This window comes from Athene cunicularia (assembly GCF_003259725.1).
Source record: "Athene cunicularia isolate RWA chromosome Z unlocalized genomic scaffold, athCun1 chrZ_part2, whole genome shotgun sequence".
Taxonomy (NCBI): Eukaryota; Metazoa; Chordata; class Aves; order Strigiformes; family Strigidae; genus Athene; species Athene cunicularia.
Window position 1 is genome coordinate 1,092,857 of NW_020799143.1, and position 22,670 is coordinate 1,115,526.

The 22,670-nt window shown below is 39.2% G+C and overlaps 1 protein-coding gene across 3 annotated transcripts in view; it reads left to right on the plus strand.

Moving 5' to 3' along the window:
- Positions 1-22,670, plus strand: part of LNPEP (leucyl and cystinyl aminopeptidase) — a 92,737-nt gene that overhangs the window by 66,312 nt on the left and 3,755 nt on the right. For all 3 annotated transcript variants that reach the window (XM_026866075.1, XM_026866074.1, XM_026866076.1), the window contains 8 exons: positions 4,634-4,765; positions 8,615-8,746; positions 13,258-13,418; positions 16,842-16,930; positions 18,783-18,963; positions 19,673-19,829; positions 21,206-21,390; positions 22,057-22,218. In XM_026866075.1, the coding sequence (XP_026721876.1) occupies positions 4,634-4,765; positions 8,615-8,746; positions 13,258-13,418; positions 16,842-16,930; positions 18,783-18,963; positions 19,673-19,829; positions 21,206-21,390; positions 22,057-22,218 (1,199 nt within the window). The remainder of the gene's footprint in view (positions 1-4,633; positions 4,766-8,614; positions 8,747-13,257; positions 13,419-16,841; positions 16,931-18,782; positions 18,964-19,672; positions 19,830-21,205; positions 21,391-22,056; positions 22,219-22,670) is intronic.

Genomic DNA, 22,670 nt, shown 5'->3' on the forward strand with positions numbered 1-22,670 from the left:
TCATTCACCGGACACATGGCCCTTGAAATTTGCCCAGGTGCGCCAGAGAAGAGCCATCCTATCTCCATAGGGCTCTCTCCCCCAGATACATCGAGCAGCCTTATCAGCTTCGGCCTCCACAGAAAGCACCCTGTGACTCATGGTTTTGTCTTGGGAGTGTTTGAGGCATATCTTCAATCAGCCGCAACTTTTGCTTTCCCAGGCTGTTTGTCTTAGTTTTTCACAGGCCTGGTTTCTGGGCTCTCACAGGGGCTTGCAAGGGAAATTCAGTTCCTAGGGATAAAGTGGCAAGGTGGGTGTCGCTACATCCCAATGGAGATGATAAACAAGATAACAGCCATGGCCTCACCAACCTCTAAAAAGGAGACTCAGTCTTTCCTGGGTGCTGTGGGATTCTGGAGGATGCACATCCCGAACTACAGCCTGATTGTAAGCCCTCTACCACATAACCAGTTAGAAGAACGATTTTGAATCGGGCCCTGAGCAACAACAATCCTTTGAACAGATTAAACGGAAGATTGCCCAAGCAGTAGCCTTTGGGCCAGTCCAGGAAAGGCAGGAGATTAAGAACATGCTCTACACCGCAGCTGGGGAGAATGGCCCTACATGGAGCCTCTGGCAGAGAGCACCTGGGGAAACCCGAGGTGAACCTCTTCATTCTTGGAGCCAGGGATAGAAAGGTTTTGAAGCTAATTATACACCAACTGAGAAGGAGATAATGGCAGCATACAAAGGAGTTCGGTCTGCCTCAGAAGTGGTCGACACTGAAACACAGCTCCTTCTGGCACCCCAACTGCTGGAGCTGGGGTGGATGTTCAAAGGAAAGGCCTCCTCCACACATCATGCAACCGATGCCACGTGGAGTTAAAGGATTGCCTTGATAATACAGTGGGCTCCAATAGGGAACCCCAGCCGCCCAGGGATACTAGAGGTGATTACGAACTGGCCGGAGAGCAAAGACGCTGGGATGTCACCAGAGCAGGAGGTGACACGTGCTAAGGAGTCCCCACCATATAACGAGCTGCCGGATGAGGAGAAGGGATATGCCCTGTTCACTGATGGGTCTTGTCGTACGTGGGAAAATATTGACAATGGAAGGCTGCTGTATGGAGTCCCACACGACGGGTCGCTGCAGCTGCTGAGGGACAGGGTGAATCAAGCAAGTTTAAGAGGTGAAAGCTGTCCAGCTTGCTTTGGATATTGCTGAGCAGGAAAAGTGGCCAAGGCTCTGCCTCTACACCGACTCATGGGCAGTGGAGAATGCCCTGTGGAAATGGTTGCAGCAATGGAAGCAGAACAACTGGCAACGTAATGGTAAAACCGTCTGGACTGCTGAAGTATGGCAGGGCATTGCAGCCCATGTTGAAAACCTTGCCGTGAAGGTGCGTCATGTGGATGCTGATGTACCCAAGAGTCAGGCCACTGATGAACATCGACACAACTAGTAGGTAGACCAAGCTGCTAAGATTAGAGTGGCTAAGGTGGTCTTGGACTGGCAGCGGAAATGTGAACTGTTCATAGCTTGGTGGACCCATGAGACCTCGGGCCACCAAAGTAGAGATGCAACATACCGGTGGGCTAGAGATCGAGGGGTGGACTTTACTCTTGACACCATTGCAGAGATCATCCATGTATGTGAGACATGTGCTACAATCAAACATGCCAAGTGGATGAAGCACCAGCGAAATGGAGAGCGATGGCTGAAATATAGATGTGGAGCTGCCTGGCAGATCGACTACATCACACTGACACAGGCCCGCCAAAGCAAGCACCACGTGCTCACAATGGTGGAAGTAACCACCAGATGGCTGGAAGCTTACCCAGCACCCCACGGCACCGCATGAAACACCATCTTGGGCCTTGAAACCCAAGTCCTGTGGCAACACGGCTCTCCAGAGAGAATGGAGTCAGACAACGGGACCCACTTCCGAAACAACCTCATAGTTGCCTGGGCAGAAGAACACGACATCGAGTGGGTCTACCATATCCCCTACCATGCAGCAGCCCCTGGGAAGATCGAGCACTACAATGGACTGTTAAAAGCCACATTGAAAGCACTGGGAGGTGGGACCTTCAAAAACTGGCACATGCATCTAGCAAATGCCACCTTGTCAGTCAACACAAGAGGATCTGCCAGTCGAGCTGGCCTGGCTCAGTCAAAACCTCCACGTGCTGTAGATGGGGATGAAGTCCTTGTGGTGCACGTGAGGAATATATTGGGAAAAATGGTCTGGTTTAGTCCTGCACCAGGCAAAGGTAAAGGCAAACCCATCCATGGGATTGCTTTTGCCCAAGGACCTGGGTGTTCCTGGTGGGTGATGCTGGACAATGGAGAGGTCTAATGTGTACCACAGGGGGACTTGATTCTGGGTTAGAACATGCCCAGAATTATGCTGTGCCTTTGTAAATTATTGTTTTGTTCTTGTTAACTGCTATATGGCAGCTGGACATGACACAGATGGTATAGAATAAAGGGGTGGATTGTGTCCTGGTTCCGCTAGGATAGGGTCAAGTTTTCCCCAGCAGAGAGAGAGGGGGAAGGGATCTCAAGCCAGGTTATTCATACCATGTTGACGTCGGGTCCAGGGGCAGAACCTCTTTTTACTTTCTCGTTACATTTTCGGGTTGTGACACACATATGCTGCGGGTTTGTTCCCTGACCATTTTGTGGTATTTCTCTGTCTATCGTTTCTCTTGTTCACTGTTATTGCTGTTTATTGTTGTTATCATTGCTACTGTTGTTGTTCAGATTGTTTTATCACACTGTTGTTTTAAATTTCTTCTTATTTTAGCCCGGGTTTGTGCCTAACTTCCAGCCTGACTGGCTGAGGGTGGGGGAGGGGCAACAGCAACGTGCTCTCCGGTCCCATCAGGGCTTAAACCAGCACAGTAGTCTACATGCTGTCTTTGTAGTTTGTGTAGGTTAAAGCATTCCGTGCAAAATAGTAGGTATTGAAAGGTGTGTCTATATAGCAAATCATAACTTAAATTTTTTATACAGGAAGTCCAGGCATGTAGTTGACTAAGTTTGTCTGCCTCTTCATTTCCTAGTAGACTTAGGAAGCTCCAGAGCTTTAGGTTACTAAATATGTCTAGAGGAACTCCTGTCTTTCCATTGTTGTGGTACTTGCTTATGTCTGGATTAGGGGACCTGGTATCAGTGAATCTTATTTTCCCACTCCATGTATTCTGATATCATTGAGTTATACTGATAGTACAATGCACTACTCCCACAGGCACTTTTGTTTACACATATGGCCGAAGGATAGAATCTTTCTGATATAATAACCTAGCGATCATTTTAAAGCTCACTGAAGTACTAAGTGAGCTAACTTTTCAGACACTGGAAAACATGAAGGATTCAAACGTGATCTTTCATCTCCAAGGAATGGATACCAGCTACTGCTGTAATGTGTCCCTGTCACTGAATGCAGGCAGAGACACAAAGATTCGTGGAACTAAATGGGGGTGACAGTGGTGAGACTAATTTTGTATCTGTTGTAAAGGTGTCTCCTAGGAGAAGAGCTACCTGGCTTCTGGAACCAGCTTCTCTGAGTGCTTATGTGATTTGCATTAGTCATGGGAATAAAAACTTGATGTGTACTGACTGTTTCCTGCTTGATGGATTGTGTTCTTCTCAGCATTCTGACTGTGTTTTGAGTTCTTAAATCACCCTTGTTACTGCATTAAGAAACTTGGGTTACTAACTTGTTTCAGTATAATTCTTTCTTGGACCTGGGTGTTTAAGAAGTTTTCATTTGGCCTAGCTTGGTTGTTGGGTTTGATGGCCACAGAAAGTATGTTTGTACAGCCATTCTGCTTGTCACTGTGTAGCTGTTCTGCGTATGTGGTGAGAGGAGGACACAAAAATAGTCTGGTTTAATGAGGCCACGACTAACACTTGTATACTTTATTCTGAAAAGTGCTTGACAAGGTGCCTTCACCAACATGTCACTTCACCACGTGGTGGTGCCAAAATGTTTTTGGTAAAAATAAAAAAAAAAATCACTCAGAACTACAGTAAATGAGAACAGCTTTAAAATTTTGAACTTTAAAGGCTATCTTTATTGTATTGTACACAGATCTTAACTTTTTTTTTTAACTCTACTGCATAGAGGAAACTGTGTAGAGAACTGTTTATTCAAGTCTCAGTGAAATGAATGAAATGGTCATTCGGCTTCTTTTCAGTGTTTGGGATTGCCTTGTTCTGGTAACAGTATATTAAATGCAAATATCTTTGTTCTAGAAGAAGATACTTTGGTCCTAGGATCACTAGATAAGGTGGTGTTTACATTCACACAAACATCAGTTTAGTGAGTAATTTCCCTAAAAAAATAACAAAGTATTGATGAACCAAATCTGAAATATGGCATATACTTGTTTAGTAGGTATGTTTATTTTCTCTAGTGTCAATGATTCTTTTACCTGAGACAGTAGCTTAGGGGTCTGGATAATGTGGCAGGGAAGATTTTATGAATGCTACCCTGACAGTTCTTTTGCTGCCTCCACTGGCAGAAAGGTGAGCAATGAATGGCATGATCGACTAATGGAAGAGCAAAACAGACAACTTTTACTGTTCTGCATATCATGCATTTTCTGACTTCTCAGACACTCATAAATGTTTCTTTACTAGGATGAAGATTTCCTTAACTTAATTTTCAAGGCTATGATGAAGGATTCTTTAAATTCTTCACATCCAGTCTCTTCTGCTGTTCAGTCTTCAGAACAAATTGAAGAAATGTTTGATGCACTTTCTTATATCAAGGTAACTTTAAAAATATTTGAAAATATTTGGGAAGTGATATATTAGCTATTGAAAACATGAATGTGGATCATGAGTAAGTAGGCATGTACTGACAATTGTGGTAATTTACACCTAGCACAATGTAGACCTCTCAATACTGTCTCTGAGAATCTACGTAGCTTTTAATTAGGAAAAAAATTATGTATGTGTATTTGTGTCCTTACTTAACATCCTTCTGCTTGGTGCATGCTTCAGCACAAATGAAATACTCATATTCAGATGTTAGTTAGACATTTAATCTTTTTTTCTGATAGCAGACTGTAACAAGTACTTAAGAAAAGATTAACAATAAAGCACTTAACTGAAGCAGTCACTCCTTTCTATGCTCCTTCTGCTTTAAAAAAACCCAGTATTTTAGAGACTTCCTGAGATGGAGGCTTGCATCTAGGATGTAAAATTATTTCACTGCATATCCTGGTTGTCTGCAACTTGTGTGTGAAGTTTGTGTTTTAAAAGGTGCACAGAGCCTTACTTGAAAATGCTTGAGAGAGCAAATATCTGTATTTGCCAATTTTTTACTTTATTGCCTCAGATTTTAAATACTGTATCCCTTGATTTTGGTAGTATTGGAGGAAAGCCTTTTATATCTTGTCGTGATCTGAGCCCAGAGGGCAACTGAACGCCACAAAGATGCTCACTCATTCCTTCCCCCTCAGGGATGGGGAGGAGAAAATACAACTTGGGAATCTGGGAATCTGACTTGGGAAATAAGGACAGAGAGGGATGATTCACCGATTATGGTCACTGGAAAAAGACAGACTCCTTAGGGGAAGCAACCATAATTTAATTTAAACATGACCACTTAATTTTACAAACAGAGTAGAACAGTGAGAAATAGAACAACATTTTAAAAGCACCTTCTTCCCACCCTTCCCTTTTGCCCAGGTTCAGCTTTGCTTCCAATTTTCTCTACCACCTCTCCTTCAGCAGTGCAGGGGGGCAGGGAATGGGGGTTGCAGTCAGTTCACCACCCACTGTCTGCTGCTTCTTCTCCCTCAGGGGAAGGACTCCTCATACTCCTCCTCTGCTCTAGTGTGGAGCCCCTTTCATGTGAGACAAGTTCCATGAACTTTCTCTGACATGAGTCCTTCCTGTAGGCTGCAGCTCTTCATGAACTGCTCTGGCATAGGTCCCTCCCACAGGTCACAGTCCTCCTAGAGATGAACTGCTACAGCGGGGGCTTCCATCAGAGTCCCAACCTTCTTTGGGCTCAGCAACCTGCTCTGACATGGGGTGCTCCACAGGCTGCAATTGTACATCTGCTCCACTGTGGACCTCCATGGGCTGCAGGGGGACAGATTCCCCTCTCACCACAAGCTTCAGGGGATTCTCTGCTCTGGTGGACCTCCCTCCTCCCCCTCCCCCCTCCTCCTCCTCCTTTCTTCAGTTGATCTCGTTAGCATACATATCCTCCACACAACTTCAACTCCTCCCCTCAAGTTCCCCTTCTTAAATATGTTATCACAGAGGCGCAGCCATCATTGCTAATTGGCTCAGACTTGGCCAGAAGTGTGTCCGACTTGGAGCTGGGGAACTTTGAGAAGCTTCTCACAGGGGCCACAACTGTAGCCCCTTCCCCTCTATCAAAACCCCTACCAAACACAAACTCAACACATATCTTTTGTATTAGCTCTATTTTTGTTCCCTCACTATCTTTGTATGCTTATACTTTCATCTAATAAGAAACCATGGGGACAGCTAGTGCTTACTAGAAAATAGTCAAATACTAAATCTTCCTCTGTTCAGTGGAATACAGTTCACACAGCGGTCTTGGTTTGTCTCGTCTGATTTCTTTTCTGCAAGTCTCAATGAGTTAATGTATGTTGTCTGGCATCCTTGAGTAGTCTGAGATGCCAAATGGACCTACAATAGTGATGTGCTTCTCTTTATTTGGTCTCTGTTTCCTGAACTACAAGAACAAAGATGTGTGATTTTCAGCTTCCCTTGGTTGTGAAATGGATTTGGTTTGTCTCCCTAATCTGTATATCAAAAGGCATGGCTGTTGTTTCTTGTTTCAGAGTTGCTGTCTCAAGTAATTCCCTTTTTTGGTGAGTTTCTGGAAGCTATGCACCATGTCCTGGTTACATGTCTGTAACCAGCCAACATCAGAGATAACAATTCTGTCACTCTTTGACTCATAAATGCCCATAAGCGATTGGGCTGGACTTTCAGTCAATTAGTAAAGCATTATATTTGGAGAATTACTTTACTGCCACTAATGAGTATGTGCACCTTCTGAATAGAAATGTAGAAATCTACAGCTCTGAGTTTAGGAGCTAGCCAGAAGAACTTTTGCCCTAGCATTGTCAGAAACAGGTTTCTTATGTCTGCTTTCTATGTTTCAGAGGCCTTAATTCGATAGCTCTTCATTCATGCCTGCCATCTTTGTATTACACTACTCTTGGCCCTGTATCTTAGCTAGTGCTTTTGGCAATTTGGGTGGGAAGACACATGTAACATGGTCCCTAATCAGCTAAGGGTGGTCTGTTATTGAATTGTAAAACTTGCTTTGTTTTACTATAATACCAACTGACACAGTTGTCAGTAAGTGGCCTCTACATTTTATTGTCTGTAATAGAAATTATTGTACAAAATTATTTTTAGCCTTGTTGTTTTGCAGACTGTCAGTAAACCTGACACTCAGGGGTGTGACAACAATCCACCTGCCACAACAGAGTGTTTGGGAGGATATGACAGTATGTAAAAGTAATAGAGCTATGGGTCAGGTATGAATGCATGCAAGAGAGGAAATTGTGACCATATTGTAAAAAACTATAGTAAGGGGTATTCATTGCAGTTTCATGAATAATTAGAATAACAAAGGCAGCCTTCAGTTTCAGGCAAGATGTTAGTTAAATTCCAAAACTTGAATTTGGAATGTGCAAGAACCATACATGCTTTCATTAAAATCTTCCTTTTAATTTTTTTCTTGATCCTTTTTCAGAAATAATACCAAGAATATAAAGTGCTCCATTAAAGTCTTCATGATCAGTGGCTGCTCATCCACATTCAGTTTTACAGTGTGCAAGTTCTCAGGCAATTTATTCATTAGTGGCTGTGATATAGAAGCATTTCTATGGAAAGAAAATGGCTTTCATCTATGGCTGAAAAAAGTGGAAACCACCTTTCTGTCTACACATTTGTGGTCACTTTGATACTAAAATAACTCAATTACTACTTTTTTTTTTTTTTTTTTTTTTTTTTTAAAAAAATTTTTTTTTTTTTTTTTTTAACAAAACATGGCTGCATTTAAACACAGTTAAAATGCACTTGTCCTTCTACACTCAATTCCAGGCTACTAAGTGTATATCGTATTTCTCCTGTGTTTTTAGGTTTTTGATATAACTGGTAATCATATGACTGCTAAACACTGTCTCACAAGTGCAGTTCTGTACCATGCAGAAGAGTATCACTAATGAAATATGGCAGCCAGCAGACACTTATCAGTAAGAAGGCGATATTTTTGAGATTATGTTAATTGGAAAAAATGTTAATCTTTATTAGCCTGTTTTGTAAGTTTATTTTGAGCCTTTGAAATACTAAAAAATATTTTTTTCCAAAGCAGCTGGTAAAATATTTCAAGCTTTAATAGCTTTTTTTTTGTCACCATATTTGAAGTTTATGAAGTACTAAAAAAATATTTTTCCAAGGCAAGTGAGTTAAAGGTAATTATTCACTTTATATCATTTGGGATAAAATCTGGCAGCTTGTGAGTTATTCTTGTACTGTGAAAGAGCTATCATATGCATGTGCTTCAACAAGTTCTATAACTTTAATTTCCCATTTCGTTTCTTCTTTTTCTCCCTAAAGGGGGCTTCACTTCTTTTGATGCTGAAGCACTATCTCACCAAGGATGTTTTCCAAGCTGGCATTGAGGTATACTTGCATAATCATAACTATGGATCTGCCCAGAGTGATGACTTGTGGGACAGCATGAATGAGGTATCCATCTTTGATACACTGTTCTTGTTTTTTCACTTCTCTGTGTTGTAAATTTGTATTTATTTCCTTGTTTATGACCAAAATAAGATAATAGACTGCAGATGAAGAGTTCTTGCTTATCATAGTACAAAGTTCTGTCATGTAGATATGGAGATTCCTGTAGCTTCTAGGACTCCATTGAGTATCATTACAAAAAAGCACTAGACTTGTGTATGCACTACATGTGTGGACATGTCAGTATGTACATACCCTCTCTACAGTTGCACTGTTAGTGTGTCAAGACCAGAATAAAAATAGTTATCTTAAATGCAGGACAAAATGTTACTTTCAAGGAATCACTGTAGACCACTGCAGAGGTCTTGGGATACTCTCTACCTGTGCAACCTGCTTCAGTGATGGCTTCTGTTTCAGCAAATGGTGCTGGAATTGTAGGAAGATAAATTTTAGGGGACAATTTACTTCAGCAGCTTACAAATTGTAAGGCAGGCATAAGACTGTGTCTGACTGGGTGTGGGGGGTGGGGAGTGAGGCACAAGAAAGCAGGAACACAGACAGGAGAGAGCAAGGGTGAGAGTCAGACATGTGGGAGCTGGAGAGGGCAGGGGTGAGAGGGTGCATGTGAAGGACCGGGGAGAGACAGCAGAAGGGAGAGAAAGAAAAGATGAAGGTAGAAGAGTGCAAGGTGGAGAGCACATGAGTGGAAGAGAGTGGGAGGAAGAGTGCAAAGAGGGGAGTGTGCAAGAGGGAGAGAGTGTATGAGACAGTGAGAGTGCAAGATTGACAGTGATTCCAACAAGAAAGAGCTGCTGAGTATCCTCAGGGAGTGTCAAGGTAGATGTAAAAGGGAAAGGAACAGATTTCCCTGTGAGTGTGTGTACTTCATAGTATGTATTAAAGTATCTGAAATACATGTGAGGTTCCCTCACGGAAGCTGTGTGCTAGACAGGATACTAACTTAATGTTTAGTTTTGGTTCTTGGCATCTACCTTATGATATTTGAACTGCAGAACTGAAGCCACTGTCAGTTATTGTCAGCTGTCACAGGTGGCTGTAAATTTGTGTGTTTAGTCACATGTAGTCACTAGTTTGACAGCTAGTGATGGATTATTACTAATATCAGACTGCGATTCTCTTATGACAGAGAACTCTTCCGGTTTGTATAGTGTTTTTTATAGTGCAAACTAGACTTTCCTCTTCTCAACCTCTGCAAAATGGAGCCTCCTGACCAACCATCTTCAGTCATGAACACGTAGAGAACATATCACACAGTGATGGTAGTACCACATAAAGTGGCTAGCAAGACCTCACAGATGGCTCACTTTTAATTAATGTTAGGGGTTTACTGTTGCTAGATGCAGTTTAACTGTTACTATGGCAAGGGACAAGGGTTGTTCTCAAAACTAGGTTATTTACTAAGTCTGTCTCCCTAGCTCAGAAAATAACTTTCTTTTAGTTATAAACATATTGTTTGACCACGGGGAAAGTTTGGCTTTTTTGCAAACTCAGCAGGCCTCTTTCTCCAGTCTGTTGGAAGTTCAGTCATCATCTTTTAAGAGTCAAAAGTAATTGTTAAGAACTCTGGGGATGCTTCACCCACGTTTATTAGTATTATTAAGTGAATTGCATCCAACCAACCTAGTAACATCTAATGTTAGAGCTCAGTGTGTATTTCCTATTTTAATGAGAAACAACCCTTTGTATTTGGTGCTAATTCAATAGTTACCAAATTCCCACTGACACCAGGTATTTAACAGCATTGTCTGCTAGAAGTTGCCTTTCTGTGTGTAGGAGATCACCAACTGATTCTTTAGATAATTTCTGATGCTGATTACAGTGTTTGCCTTTTACTCTGTGTCCATTTCTGACTGCACCTCATTTTATGCCTGAGTCTTTGATTTGTTTTGTGAGGTTTTTTCTATATAAGTGTAAATGCTGTTAGTTTTGTGTTTTCACTTGTGTACACTTTCATATTCCCTTTTTTCAAAGACTTTTGGTTTAGCTGGACTGGTCTGGTATTACAATGAGTTAGTTTACATTTGGGCTTTTATTATTTTGCTCCCCTGGGAAGGCACATTTTCTGAACTACCTTCTTTCCATTGATTTTCAGCTATTGCCTCTCTGAATTTACTGAAATATAGGTATTGTCCCTGTGTCTGTTTTTCTTTGTTTTGGTATTCTTTCTGTCTTAAATATTTTTCTTTTTGTATCTTGAATGCTTAGTTTCACTTTTTTTCTGATGGGCTTTCACCTTCAGATTCTCAACCAGACTCTGTTGATTAACAGTCAAATCTAGACAGACTGCATCTCTGATTACTTGCTCTGCTCTTGTTATCAAAAGTTCATCCATTCTAGGAACTTGATGGAAAGTCTTTGCTCAATAATATTTTACCCCAATAGGTGTCTGAATATTAAAACTTTATGAACTATATGGATGTGAGTAGCTCACACAAATTATTGTGTACATATCTGAACTTTGAACTGACTGATACCATTATTAGTACCCTTGGACTCTAGTCAGTGCCTAGATATGTTAATTCTTTCAAAGTTTTATCTTCATAATACAAGGGCCCATATCTGTGTCCAAACTTGTTGATTCTTCTCTATTTTAGATGTGAACTATTGTCTCCCTTATGACAATTAAATCATTGCTATTATTATATAGTGAGATCTTTGTTACTGGTTTTGGTTGTTTTCCATATCTATGGTAATAGTAAAAACAAATCTATGATATTCAGCACACAGATTGGCTCTTTTCTTTTACTCCCATTAATTACACCTAGGCTGAATGTAAATTTGAAAATTTCAACTGTAAAAGTGGCTTTTTCTTTGATCATGAACTTTTCTGTCCACATAACAAAATGAACAATCATTTCTTAAGTCTGGACTTTCTCTGTGGAAATTGACAGTCATAGTTGGAGTGAAGATGAGAAAATTGCACATGAATTAGAAGAAAAACCTGTAACACAGTGAGCAAATTTTTTGTATACCTTACCTCGAAGGAAGATGGTTGAATTAATTTTCATGTCTTGCTTTCACTGGAGCTGTTCAAGGAAGATATGTCAATAAAATTAATTAAAGTCAATAAAAGTTTTGCTAGGATGAAATAATGAACTTATAATTTCTAACAAATTGGTTTGATTTCAGGTGATTGCAAAGGGTTCTACTTTGAAATAGAATTATTTCAGTGGATCAAATTTAAAATTTATGGGTGGCTCACAATATTAAGACAGAAAGACTTGAGATGTGCAAGTTGTCAAGACAAGTTGTCAAGGTGCAAGTACTAGACAGTTTCTGGATCGCTTAACATTCCTTTTATGGTTTAGTGTTTTCTAGTGTGTTTTGTTTTGTTTTGTTTTTCTGGGTAGCAATGACCTTATAAATTTCTGGTGGTTTCAAAGTGGAAAAGAAAGAAAGGAATAATGGCAAAAGAAAGTGAGAGCATGCATTCAGCACATCTTGGGCAATTTATGAAGGGATTACATAATGTAACATTGTAGTAGCAATGATAACTTGTGATAACAAGGTGGAGGAAGAGGATTTAGCCAAGTGTGGAGTTTGGAAGTATATAAAAAGTATGTTTTTTCATGGAGACTTCAAATTCTATAAATTTTAAGCTTTTGATAGAGAATTGCTTCCCTGGAATTGAAATCCCTATTTAAATTTTAAGACTGTTCTCTACATAAATAATACAGTATTTTCCCATGAGTGTAAACATGTTATTGTTGACTTGAATGACAACACTGGGAAGTGAGATGTTAATGAGATAAAGTAGCGAAAGACCCAGTATAGGTTAGTAAAGGTTAAATGTAACTTGAATAATGACATTTTAATTTCCTTATGTTCCTGATAGCTCAACCTAAAACATATTTTCTTAACTTAGAAGGCATATAGTCTTTTTTCATGTTGGATGATAGTCTCTGCTAATAAAGAGGCTGTGATATGTAGACATTATAAAGTACTTGTCCCTCAGTGGGGATGTTGTAGTATAAAAATTCCTGAAAGATTAGAAGAGGTTGAAGGTTAAGCTGTGCAAAGGCTTGTAAGTGGGAGGAAAAAAAAAAAAAAAAAAAAAAAAAAAAAAAAAAAAACAAACACTGTCATTTTAATTCAATTTCTAATATTCATTTCAGAATTATAAGATCTTTTACCTGAAACACCCACATAATATCAGAATACCAAGAAGGAGAGAGAAAGGCTAGGGGGGAGCTTGAGAGCTTCCCATAACTTTCCTTTCTGTAACATTACCTTCTTCACTTCCATGACATACCAGTTCAACCTACCTGATATTTCCAATCTGTCTTTCCATTGCTTGGCCAGGATTCCCTCAACTTAAGAAAATAAAAACCACCTGCTCCACTAAATTGTTGCTTACAAAATTTACAAGCTCAGTGTCAAAGTAGTTGTTTACAGGTGCAGAATCATGCCACTACTTACTTGGCAAATTAAGGAGGAAGATTAAAAAATGTTCTCCATTTGCCGTTTTCTTGTTATGTTATGATTCTGTTTTACAGGTTACCAATGGAACACTAGATGTAAAAAAGCTGATGAAAACATGGATTCAGCATAAAGGATTTCCTTTAGTCACTATTGTTCGAAAGAGAAATGTTATTTCTTTACAACAAGAGAAATTTTTGTATCACATGGAACCAGAAAATTGGACATCAGATACAAGGTTATTATCTTCTTAATACCTTTTATCCATTAAAATCTACCTTCAGATATCTTTTTTGTATCTTGTACATTTTTCTTGCTTGGATTCAGGGGTTCTAATATTTTTTTTGAAGGCAGGTAGTAATAGAGAATTTGGCACAGAAATTTATACATCTAGTATCTGCCTGAGGATCCCTATCTATTTCCATCCAAGCAACTGGGAAAAATCTGTAGCATCCTTTGTAAGCTGAGTTTCTTATTTGCATCCTTTCCTGAAACTTTTAAGATTGAGATGATGTTGTGGTAAAGAGCAGAATGAATTCTTAAGAGTTTTTAATAACAAAAGACAGATCTCACAGGTAAAGTTTTCTTTTGATTTCAGAAAGTCTTGTGTGGTTAATGAGAAGAAAGATAGGTTGCAGAAGTTTGCAGAAGTTACAGATACATACGTCTGACTTTAGAGCTGCTGCTCATTCCTGCCAAAATTCATTGTGTATCTTGGGATTTGTCAGAAGAAGGTAGAAATGCTAGAATCAAAGTTTACTTGGCTTAGAATTTTAAGATGGCACTAATGCATGACAGCAAATGACTGAATATATCAGAGAGGAAGTATATACACAAATGCTGAAGAAGCAAAAGTGTGGCAGTTGATAACTGTAACGATGCATGTACTGCAAATATGTTTTATGTGATGAAGTTTAGTGTATTTTGTATCAAAACAAAATATGTAAGCTTTAATCATTTTGAGATTTTGTTGGTTTTAATCAGTTGTTTGAAGTCTTAACAGAAGCTGAGTGCATCATCTTTTGAAGAAGAGTGATCTGTGTGTCATACACAGAAGAGGTCCCTGTCAAAATTGGAAAGCAAATGTGAAACTTGTTTCATCTCACTCAAAGTTTTGTTTTCTCTAGTCATGTCCTTATCATCATTAATGAGCCACCTTAGCATTTATTCTTCCAGCTTGCAGTTTACTTGAGGCAGTTCTTGTAGTATGCAATCAATTATGGTTTCTATTATCACAGGTTGTGGTTTGATCCCAAAGGGCAGCTGACCACCATGCAGCCATCACTCACCCCTTCGCACTCAGGAAGGGAGAGGAAAAAAGCAAAAGGTTTGGGAATCAAGATAAGGACAAGTAGAGATGATTTCCCATTATGGTCATGGGCAAAAGACAGACTCCTTAGGGGAATAAAAAAATAATATCAATTTAATTCAGACACTAACAACACCACCACTTAACAGACAGAGTAGGACAGTAAGAAGTGTAACCACATCTTAAAAATATCTTCCACCACCCCTCCCTGCTTCCCAGGCTCAGCTTTGCTCCTGATTTCTTCCTCCCACCTTGAGGTGCAGGGGTCAGGGAATAGGGGGGTGTGGTTAGTCCTGTGCTTCTTCCTCCTCAGGGGGAGGACTCCTCGAATTCTTCCCCTGCTACAGCGTGGTGTTGCTCCCATGGGAGACAGTCCTCCATGAACTTTCTCCCACATGAGTCCTTCCCATGGGCTGCAACTCTTTTTGACCTGCTCTGGTGTGGATCCCTCCTGTGTGTTGCAGTCTTCCCAGGGCCAAACTTCAATAGCAGATGCTTCTTCTCACAGAGTTACGGCCTTCTTTGGGCAGAGTCACCTTGCTCTGGAGTGGAGTCCTTCATGGGCTTCAGGTTGACATCTGCTCCACCAGTGATGTCACCACAGGCTGGAAAGAGCCTCTGCACTGGCACACCTCCCCCCCTCACTCCTCCTTTCTTTCCCTGATCTCAGTGTTTACACAGGTGTTCTCCTTGCAACTCCTTTTCATAACTCCAACTCCCCCTCCCAAGTTCCCCTTCTTAAGTAAATTATCACAGAGGCACAGCCATCGTCCACCAATTAGCTGGGCCTTGGTACAGAGGCGGGTCCAACTTGAAACTGACAGAGCTTTGAGAAGCTTCTTAGAGGACCCACCACTGTAGCCCCCTCCCCCGCTACCCAAAGGCCCCCCCATACACACAAACCCAGCACACCATGATTTGGAGTTTGATTCTTGTACTTGAATTACCTTTTTTTTTTTTTTTTTTTTTTTTTTTTTTTTTTTTTTTTTTTTTAATAAAGCTTATAAAATTTCAGGAAGAGAACATTGGACTGAGAAGAAAATAATACTGGCTGAATTTCTGATACAGCCAGGGATCTCCTGTCCATATGACTTTGGACAAGCTACTTAGCATGCTGGAACTGAGGAAGAAGTACTAGGGAAAGCAGTATCCTTCAGGCATCTGTACAGTGACAAGTACTGTTTAATGTCTTCATGAATGACATACACCGTGGAATCGAGTGCACACAGCAAATTTGCAGATAACACCAAGCTGAGTGGTGCAGTTGACATGCCTGAGGGACCTGGACAAGCTCGAGAAGTAGACCCATGTGAACCTCATGAGGTTCAACAGTGCCAAGTGCAATGTCCTGCACCTGGGTTGGGGCAACCCCCAGTATCAATACAGGCTGTGGGGTGAAGGGATGGATAGCAACCCTGTGGAGAAGGACTGGGGGATACTGGTGGATTAAAAACTGGATGCTCTCATGAGGTTTTTAATCCACCAGTGAAATGTGCACTCACAGCCCAGTAAGTCAGCCATATCCTGGGCTGTATCAAAAGAAGCATGGCCAGCAGGTTGTGGGAGGTGATTCTGGTTTTCTACTCTGCTCTGGTGAGACCCCACCTGGAGTGCTCATCCAGCTCTGGAGTCATCAATACAAGAACAACATGGACCTGTTGGAGTGTGTCCAGAGGAGAGACACAGAAGATCTCAGAGTGATGGAAAACCTCTCCTAGGAGGACAGGCTGAGAGAGTTGGGATTGCTAACCTGGAGAATAGAACTCTCTCAGTGGACCTTATTACAGTTTTTCAGTTCTTAAAAGAAAGATGGGGACAGACTTTTCAGTAGTGTCTGTAGGATGGAAGTAAATGGTTTTCAGCTAAAGGAGAGTAGATTCAGACTAGATATAAGGAATAATTCTTTTGTGATGTGGGTGATTAAATACTAGAACAGGTTGCCCAGAGAAGTTGTGGATGACCTGTCCCTGGAAACATTCAAGGTCAGGTTGGATGGGGTTCTGAGCAACTTGATCTAGTTGAAGAAGTCACTGCTTATGATGGGAGCTTGGACTAGATCACCTTTAAAAGTCCATTCCAACCCAAGCCATTCTATGATTCAATGACATTTTCCCACTCCTCAATATGGTGGGAATAAAATAATTGTTGTATATGCTGTACATGTATTCTTTTATCATATTCTGATTATATGTATGATATATAATTTATTATATGAATGATTTATATAATAGCATGTAGTGTTTCTAATACTACTGATATATTTAAATACTGAAACGAAAAAAGTCTAAACAAACGCTTCAAGTCAAAGAACACGTGCATAGTATGTCAGTAAACACTTGCTTTCCTTTGCAGTTATCTGTGGCATATTCCTCTCACCTACATAACTAGTAACTGCAACTTTACCCATTGTACTAGTGCATATTTACTGGACCAGAAGTCAGGTATGTGACTCAAAATTTCAGTAGCAAGTTACGTAAATGTTATAGATTACTGACCTTTCTGAGTGCACCCTTATGTAAGATGTACAGAGGAGAGCATACGTAGTACAAAATAATCACAGAGATCTGGAGCCAAGCACTACCGGTGGTCATCTTTAGAAAGTTGGTTTATGTCATTCTGACATTAGTTTTACAAAGTCAACAAGTTATTCCTGGTCTTTTTCATTTGAGAGGGAGTTTTAGAAAAAAATACTATGAATTATCAGAATGGATACATACAAGTAAATGGCAGCAAGTGGGTCAGAAGCACAGGTTTGGAGTTTGTACTCTGTTCATCCCAGTGTATGCACAAAATCTCTCAAACTGCATGTCCTTTTAGAGAGTGAGTAATGGGAAGGTTGCTCTGCCAGTGTACTGAAATGTGAGGAAGTCACTTTCCACTGAAATATTATTTATTTTCTTATAACATTAAAGCAAATATTGCATCTGGAACAGATTCAGTTTTTGAGAATGATGTAGAACTTGAAGCATTTAGATCTTTTCACATAAACTCTGTGCTTTTGCTGCAGTGGCTAGTTTAATCCTAAATTGCTAGTCTTTGAATGGTTTTTATGCAGCACTGTTTTTCCTTACCAAGTGAATAGTTACTATACACTTACGTAGTATTGTGCTAAAATCACTTTGTCAGTTGCTTTCCACTGACTTAAATAGGTTTTTGCATTTTATTGAGGCTGGTCTGACTCATCTTACTTCTGCTGATATATTTTCTTCTTCCCCATTATAATTACTATTCAGTGCATTTAACTGGCAATTATTCTTCATAAACCTATCTCGCACCTCTACTTCTTCAAATAAAGCCTTAGAAATCTAAAACAAAATTCTCAGAGTTGATCTTGTCATTTTTACTGTTTACTGACTCTTACAAAGTGCCACCCTTCTAAAATGACTTTAGAAGTACTATAAGTACAGTAAATAATGTTAGTTCATGTCATTCTGACATTGCTTTTACAAAACCTACAAGTTATTCTTGGCCTTTTTCATTTGAGATGGAGTTTTAGAAAAAAAATACTATGAATTATCAGAATGGAAAAAACAAAGCTGTTTAATTGACTGTGTTCTTGATCTTACTAGAACTAATAGGTGAGTAGCCTCATTTCCTCATTCTTTCTTCCACCTTAAATGGCCCTGTTGGTGGTCTCATATTCATCATACTAATTCCTTACTCACTGTAGAAATTTGGACATGGAGGATATGAGAGTAAAAGAGATGTACAAAACAGTTTGGAGTAGAATACTTACATTTCAGATGCATTGACATTTTTGGCAGTACTTACAGAATCAACTGAAATTAAGAGCTTTTTCCCAAGGCCTCCTTTTTTTGTATCTAGTTGGCTTTGAAACTAGCGTGTGGCCTTTTGTCTACTTCATTCCATATTAATTTATCTATTTCTTTATACAGTGTGTGTAACTACTCTTTAAAAATATATATATATATATATATATATATATTTAAAATACGAAAGTGAGCAGAGAGTACATGGGGTTGTTTGAAAGAAGAACTGGACAGAAGGAGAAAAATTATTGCACTTAAGTAATTAACTGCATAAATACAACTCAGGGCAGATTGTGATACTGTTCATTCAATCAGATGTAGGAAGAAGGAGGAAGAAGTATAGTGAGGAATTTTGGAGCCTTCTCATAGAAGCTTTGTACTGGCTGTTCTTTCTTCATAGTAAGGGGAACTAGTGGGTGGCAATAATTTATTGACTCTGGAACCAGTCTGTTTCACAGATTTGGATTTGTATGAACAGTTGCTAATGTTTGTTTCAGCTGCTAATTGATTGTCTGTTCATTAGCTGTCATTGAACTTCCAGAAGAGGTGGAATGGATAAAATTCAATGTGGACATGAACGGCTATTACATAGTACACTATGCTGAAGACTGGAAAACACTAATTGATCTGTTGAAAAAAAACCACACTGCTTTGAGTCCTAAAGACAGAGCCAATCTGATCAACAATATCTTCAGCCTTGCAGGGTAAGACTTTTATTTTGGAAAACAGTTAGTAGGTGTTTAATGTTTTTCCATGTTAAAGATCACACTTAGATTCTAGAGAAGACTGCTTCAGATGAGTTTTAATTCAGTTATTAGAGTATTGAAACTCTTCACCATTCACTATTTTTTTTTAAAAAAAAAGTTATTTTGCTGATGCTTCCATATTGCTAATGTATTTGCATCACGAAGAGACACATGATAGCTTCCATTTTTGAAAGACACTGTTTTCTTCAGTGTCTGACAATCTGCCTCGAGGACTGTTTTCCTTACTCTGTCAAGGAGTGCTCCACTTTAGAGTAATAAGCTATTTTCCTCTCAAATTTTTATTGGCTCCCTCTCTTGTCTTTCACCACTGCCATCATAGCAGGTTGAGCATTCTGGATGGCCTCTTTGACAGCTACCTCCTGTATCTGAGTACCCTCATTTATAATAAATATTTTCAGAAATTATCATCACACTTTCTTACTTATTTTAATTTTTTTGTTAATTAAAGGCATGTTAGTGGCCATTGTTGTTTTGTTGATGTCCTACCAATGCTATAATATGAAAATATGTACATTTGAAGTGTTTCTTATGTTATTCCCTCTATTCACCTATCGCTCTGTTAATGCAATGGAGAGCATCACTTCTGGATTCAGGGAGTGCTTTTGCTTTGGAAACAATTTTAATGTTTGTATTCATTGACCTATAGTCTAGGAAAAGAGTCTCTGGAAAAGGCCTTTGAGCTGATTGATTACGTTAACAAAGAGAGCAGCACTTCACCACTCACTCAAGCTTTATTTCAGCTGAGTCATATATACAGCCTTTTGGAGAAAAAGGGTGAACAACAGCTGGCAGTACGAGTCATGGTATGTCTTAGTTTTCTGTAAATTATGATTTGAAATATGTAGCTGTAATGTTCTTTATAGTTATATTATCTTTTTAGGTGTTGAGTGTTGAACATATTCAGTAATGTTACTGAGTTTGGTTGTATTCTAGATACTTGTCAGTCCTGTCTGCTTTTGTTAAGTAGTAGTGACATTTTACTGAAATTTTTTTTTTTTTTTTGGATCGACTTGCTCCACCTACTCACTCCCTCCGAACCCCCAGCAATGTTTCGTAAGGAGTGTAATGCAGTGGGAATATAGTAGTGTCTGGGTGTTTGCTGTAGTGGCTATGAAGGTCAATGTAGTTAAGTTATGCAATTAAACAGAGTTCATGACAATATGGATAGAAAAGTTATTTCCAAAATGATTAAAGTGGATGAAGAACATACATTATAGAGCAATGGAAAAAAAATTATTAACTGTAAAACTAGGAACACAAATGGTTGTCACTGTCCCATTCCAGCTGTGTGATAGATTAACATGTTACAGTGCTACAGATTTAGCAATGAATCCAACATCATACCCTCAGTTCTTACTGAGGAAATGTCTTTCATTTCTGTTTACCTTCTTAGTATGAAGCATCCTGTCTGTACTTATCTACAGGTATAAAATGATCCTTGCTTTACATTGTAGAACATCAGCAAAGGAATTTAGTCTAGAAGGAGAACTATTAAATGATTAGATAAAATAGCAGATGTTTTTCTTTATACTAAGTAAGGTTAATCAGTGAGTACTTAAGGAAATTTACAAGATACAAAACCCCACTACTATAATAATTTTCTTTATTTAGTATTTATTTAAAGGTTTTACAGATCTGTTGTGATAAACAGCCCAAACTATTGTTTGATATTCAGTTTCTGTGAGGCTATATTTAAGTTCAAGCATTTCAGCTGAGATGTGGTAGCTGGTCAGTCACCTTGCTGTGTTTTGGCAAGCTACAAAATTACAGATGTGAAAGGTGTTCAGCCTCTAGATAAAGATTTGTTGATTTGCTTGTGCTAAACTAAGGTGTATTAACTGTAGCTTAATGGAGTTAAAAGCAGTTAAACATACAGGAGTTATAGTTAGTTGAGCTAGTAAGATGACTACATACAAGTCTGAACCATAGCTTGGAGTAGTCTTCAGTTTCCATGTGCAATTTAAGGTGTAGATCTGGCCCATCTTTCAGATCAATGTGGTACCTGATTCATACCGGTAAGAAATGGTATATGTAAATTGGAATATTTAGATGAAAAGCTGCTATGTGTAACTTCCACAGTTCTAAAATTTAACTTTTTTTCTTTTCTGAAACTAATTTTTTAATTTAGAAAATCCTCTTGGGAAGAATTAGCTATTGATCATATTTTTTCCTCCTTTAGCATAGAATAGAGCACCTGCTTGGAGATAAAATTGATCAACAGCACTGGACAGATGATGGGACCCTGTCTGAACGAGAGCTCCGGTCAATGCTGCTAGCTTTTGCCTGCACCCATGATATGAGAAACTGTAGAACAACTGCCAATGAGATGTTTAAGAAGTGGATGAAGTCTAATGGAACAATGAGGTACCACAAAAAATGGAATTCCACTTCTTTTGTCTACATGTTTTCCTGTTACCTTGCCACCATTTTTTGGAAAAAAATAAACAAACAAACAAAAAAATGCATGCCAGCACCAACAGCATTGATAAAGCACTTCATTCTGTCTTTGACTTGCTCCTCATGTAGAAGTAGTTGCTCTTTCAAGATGAGAGGGAGAAGTGTGTTAGAATTTAAATCTTTTTCTGCAGTCTTATTAAGTGTGACTGCAAAACCAGTCACAAACTGCTTCCATCTGCATTTCCTAAACTGTATGCTCAAGGAGGATTACTTAGTAATAATGTCAAAGCATGCCTTTTTATCTTGTAGAATTCATTCTGCTCTGTATTCTTGTGCATTTTTAGCCACAGAAAATTACTCAGATTTTTGTTTGGCACAGTTTACTGTGCTTTCATGTGACCAACACAATTTGCTTTTTCCTAGTGATTTAAAGTATTAGACTGGCATGAATTCAATCCAGCAAATTTACAATTTCTACCGAATTAAACTGCTCAAAAGAGAGGAATCTTTTTCATGCTAATATTTTGACTTTGTAACTTTTCTTCCTTCTTTCGCCAGATAGGCATTTATATGTCCCTCTTTTGTTTATTTTCTTGTTGTTTTGTTGTTGGTTTTGTTTTTTTTTCCTTGTAGTCTGCCAAGTGATGTTATGAAAGCCATATTTATAGCTGGAGCCAAATCTAGTGATGGCTGGGAATTCCTCCTAAAGATGTACTCATCTTCAGTTTCTGAAGCAGAGAAAAGCAAGATGATTGAAGCCTTGTCCACCACAGAAGATGTCAGAAAGCTGATCTGGTATGAGGGAGCCAAAGAGTTGTATGTTGTGAAAATTAAAGGTGCTAAAATCTTTGAATTGTTGAAAAAATTTGTGATTGCTGGTCTATCTGCATGTTTTGTACAGGCTTCCATAAACATGAAGAACGTGATATTTTTAACTTTAAAATAATTTATGTAACAGAGTAGCTCAAATGGCCAAATTCTAAATATGTGTAAAGAGAAAACAATTTCACATAAAGGCTTTGCACTACTGGTAACACAAAATTGCTGACTTTGTGGTAAAGGTAACACAATTGCAGATTGTCCTATGAGGTCTTAAAAGATTGGTCTATCTTTGTAATCAAGATTATAACTAGTTTGGGGGGGAGTGGGTGGGTATTGTTTAGGGTCCTTGCCTTGCCTTGCCTTGCCTTGCCTTGCCTTGCCTTGCCTCCCCTCCCCTACCTTCCCCTTCCCCTTCCCTTTTTCCT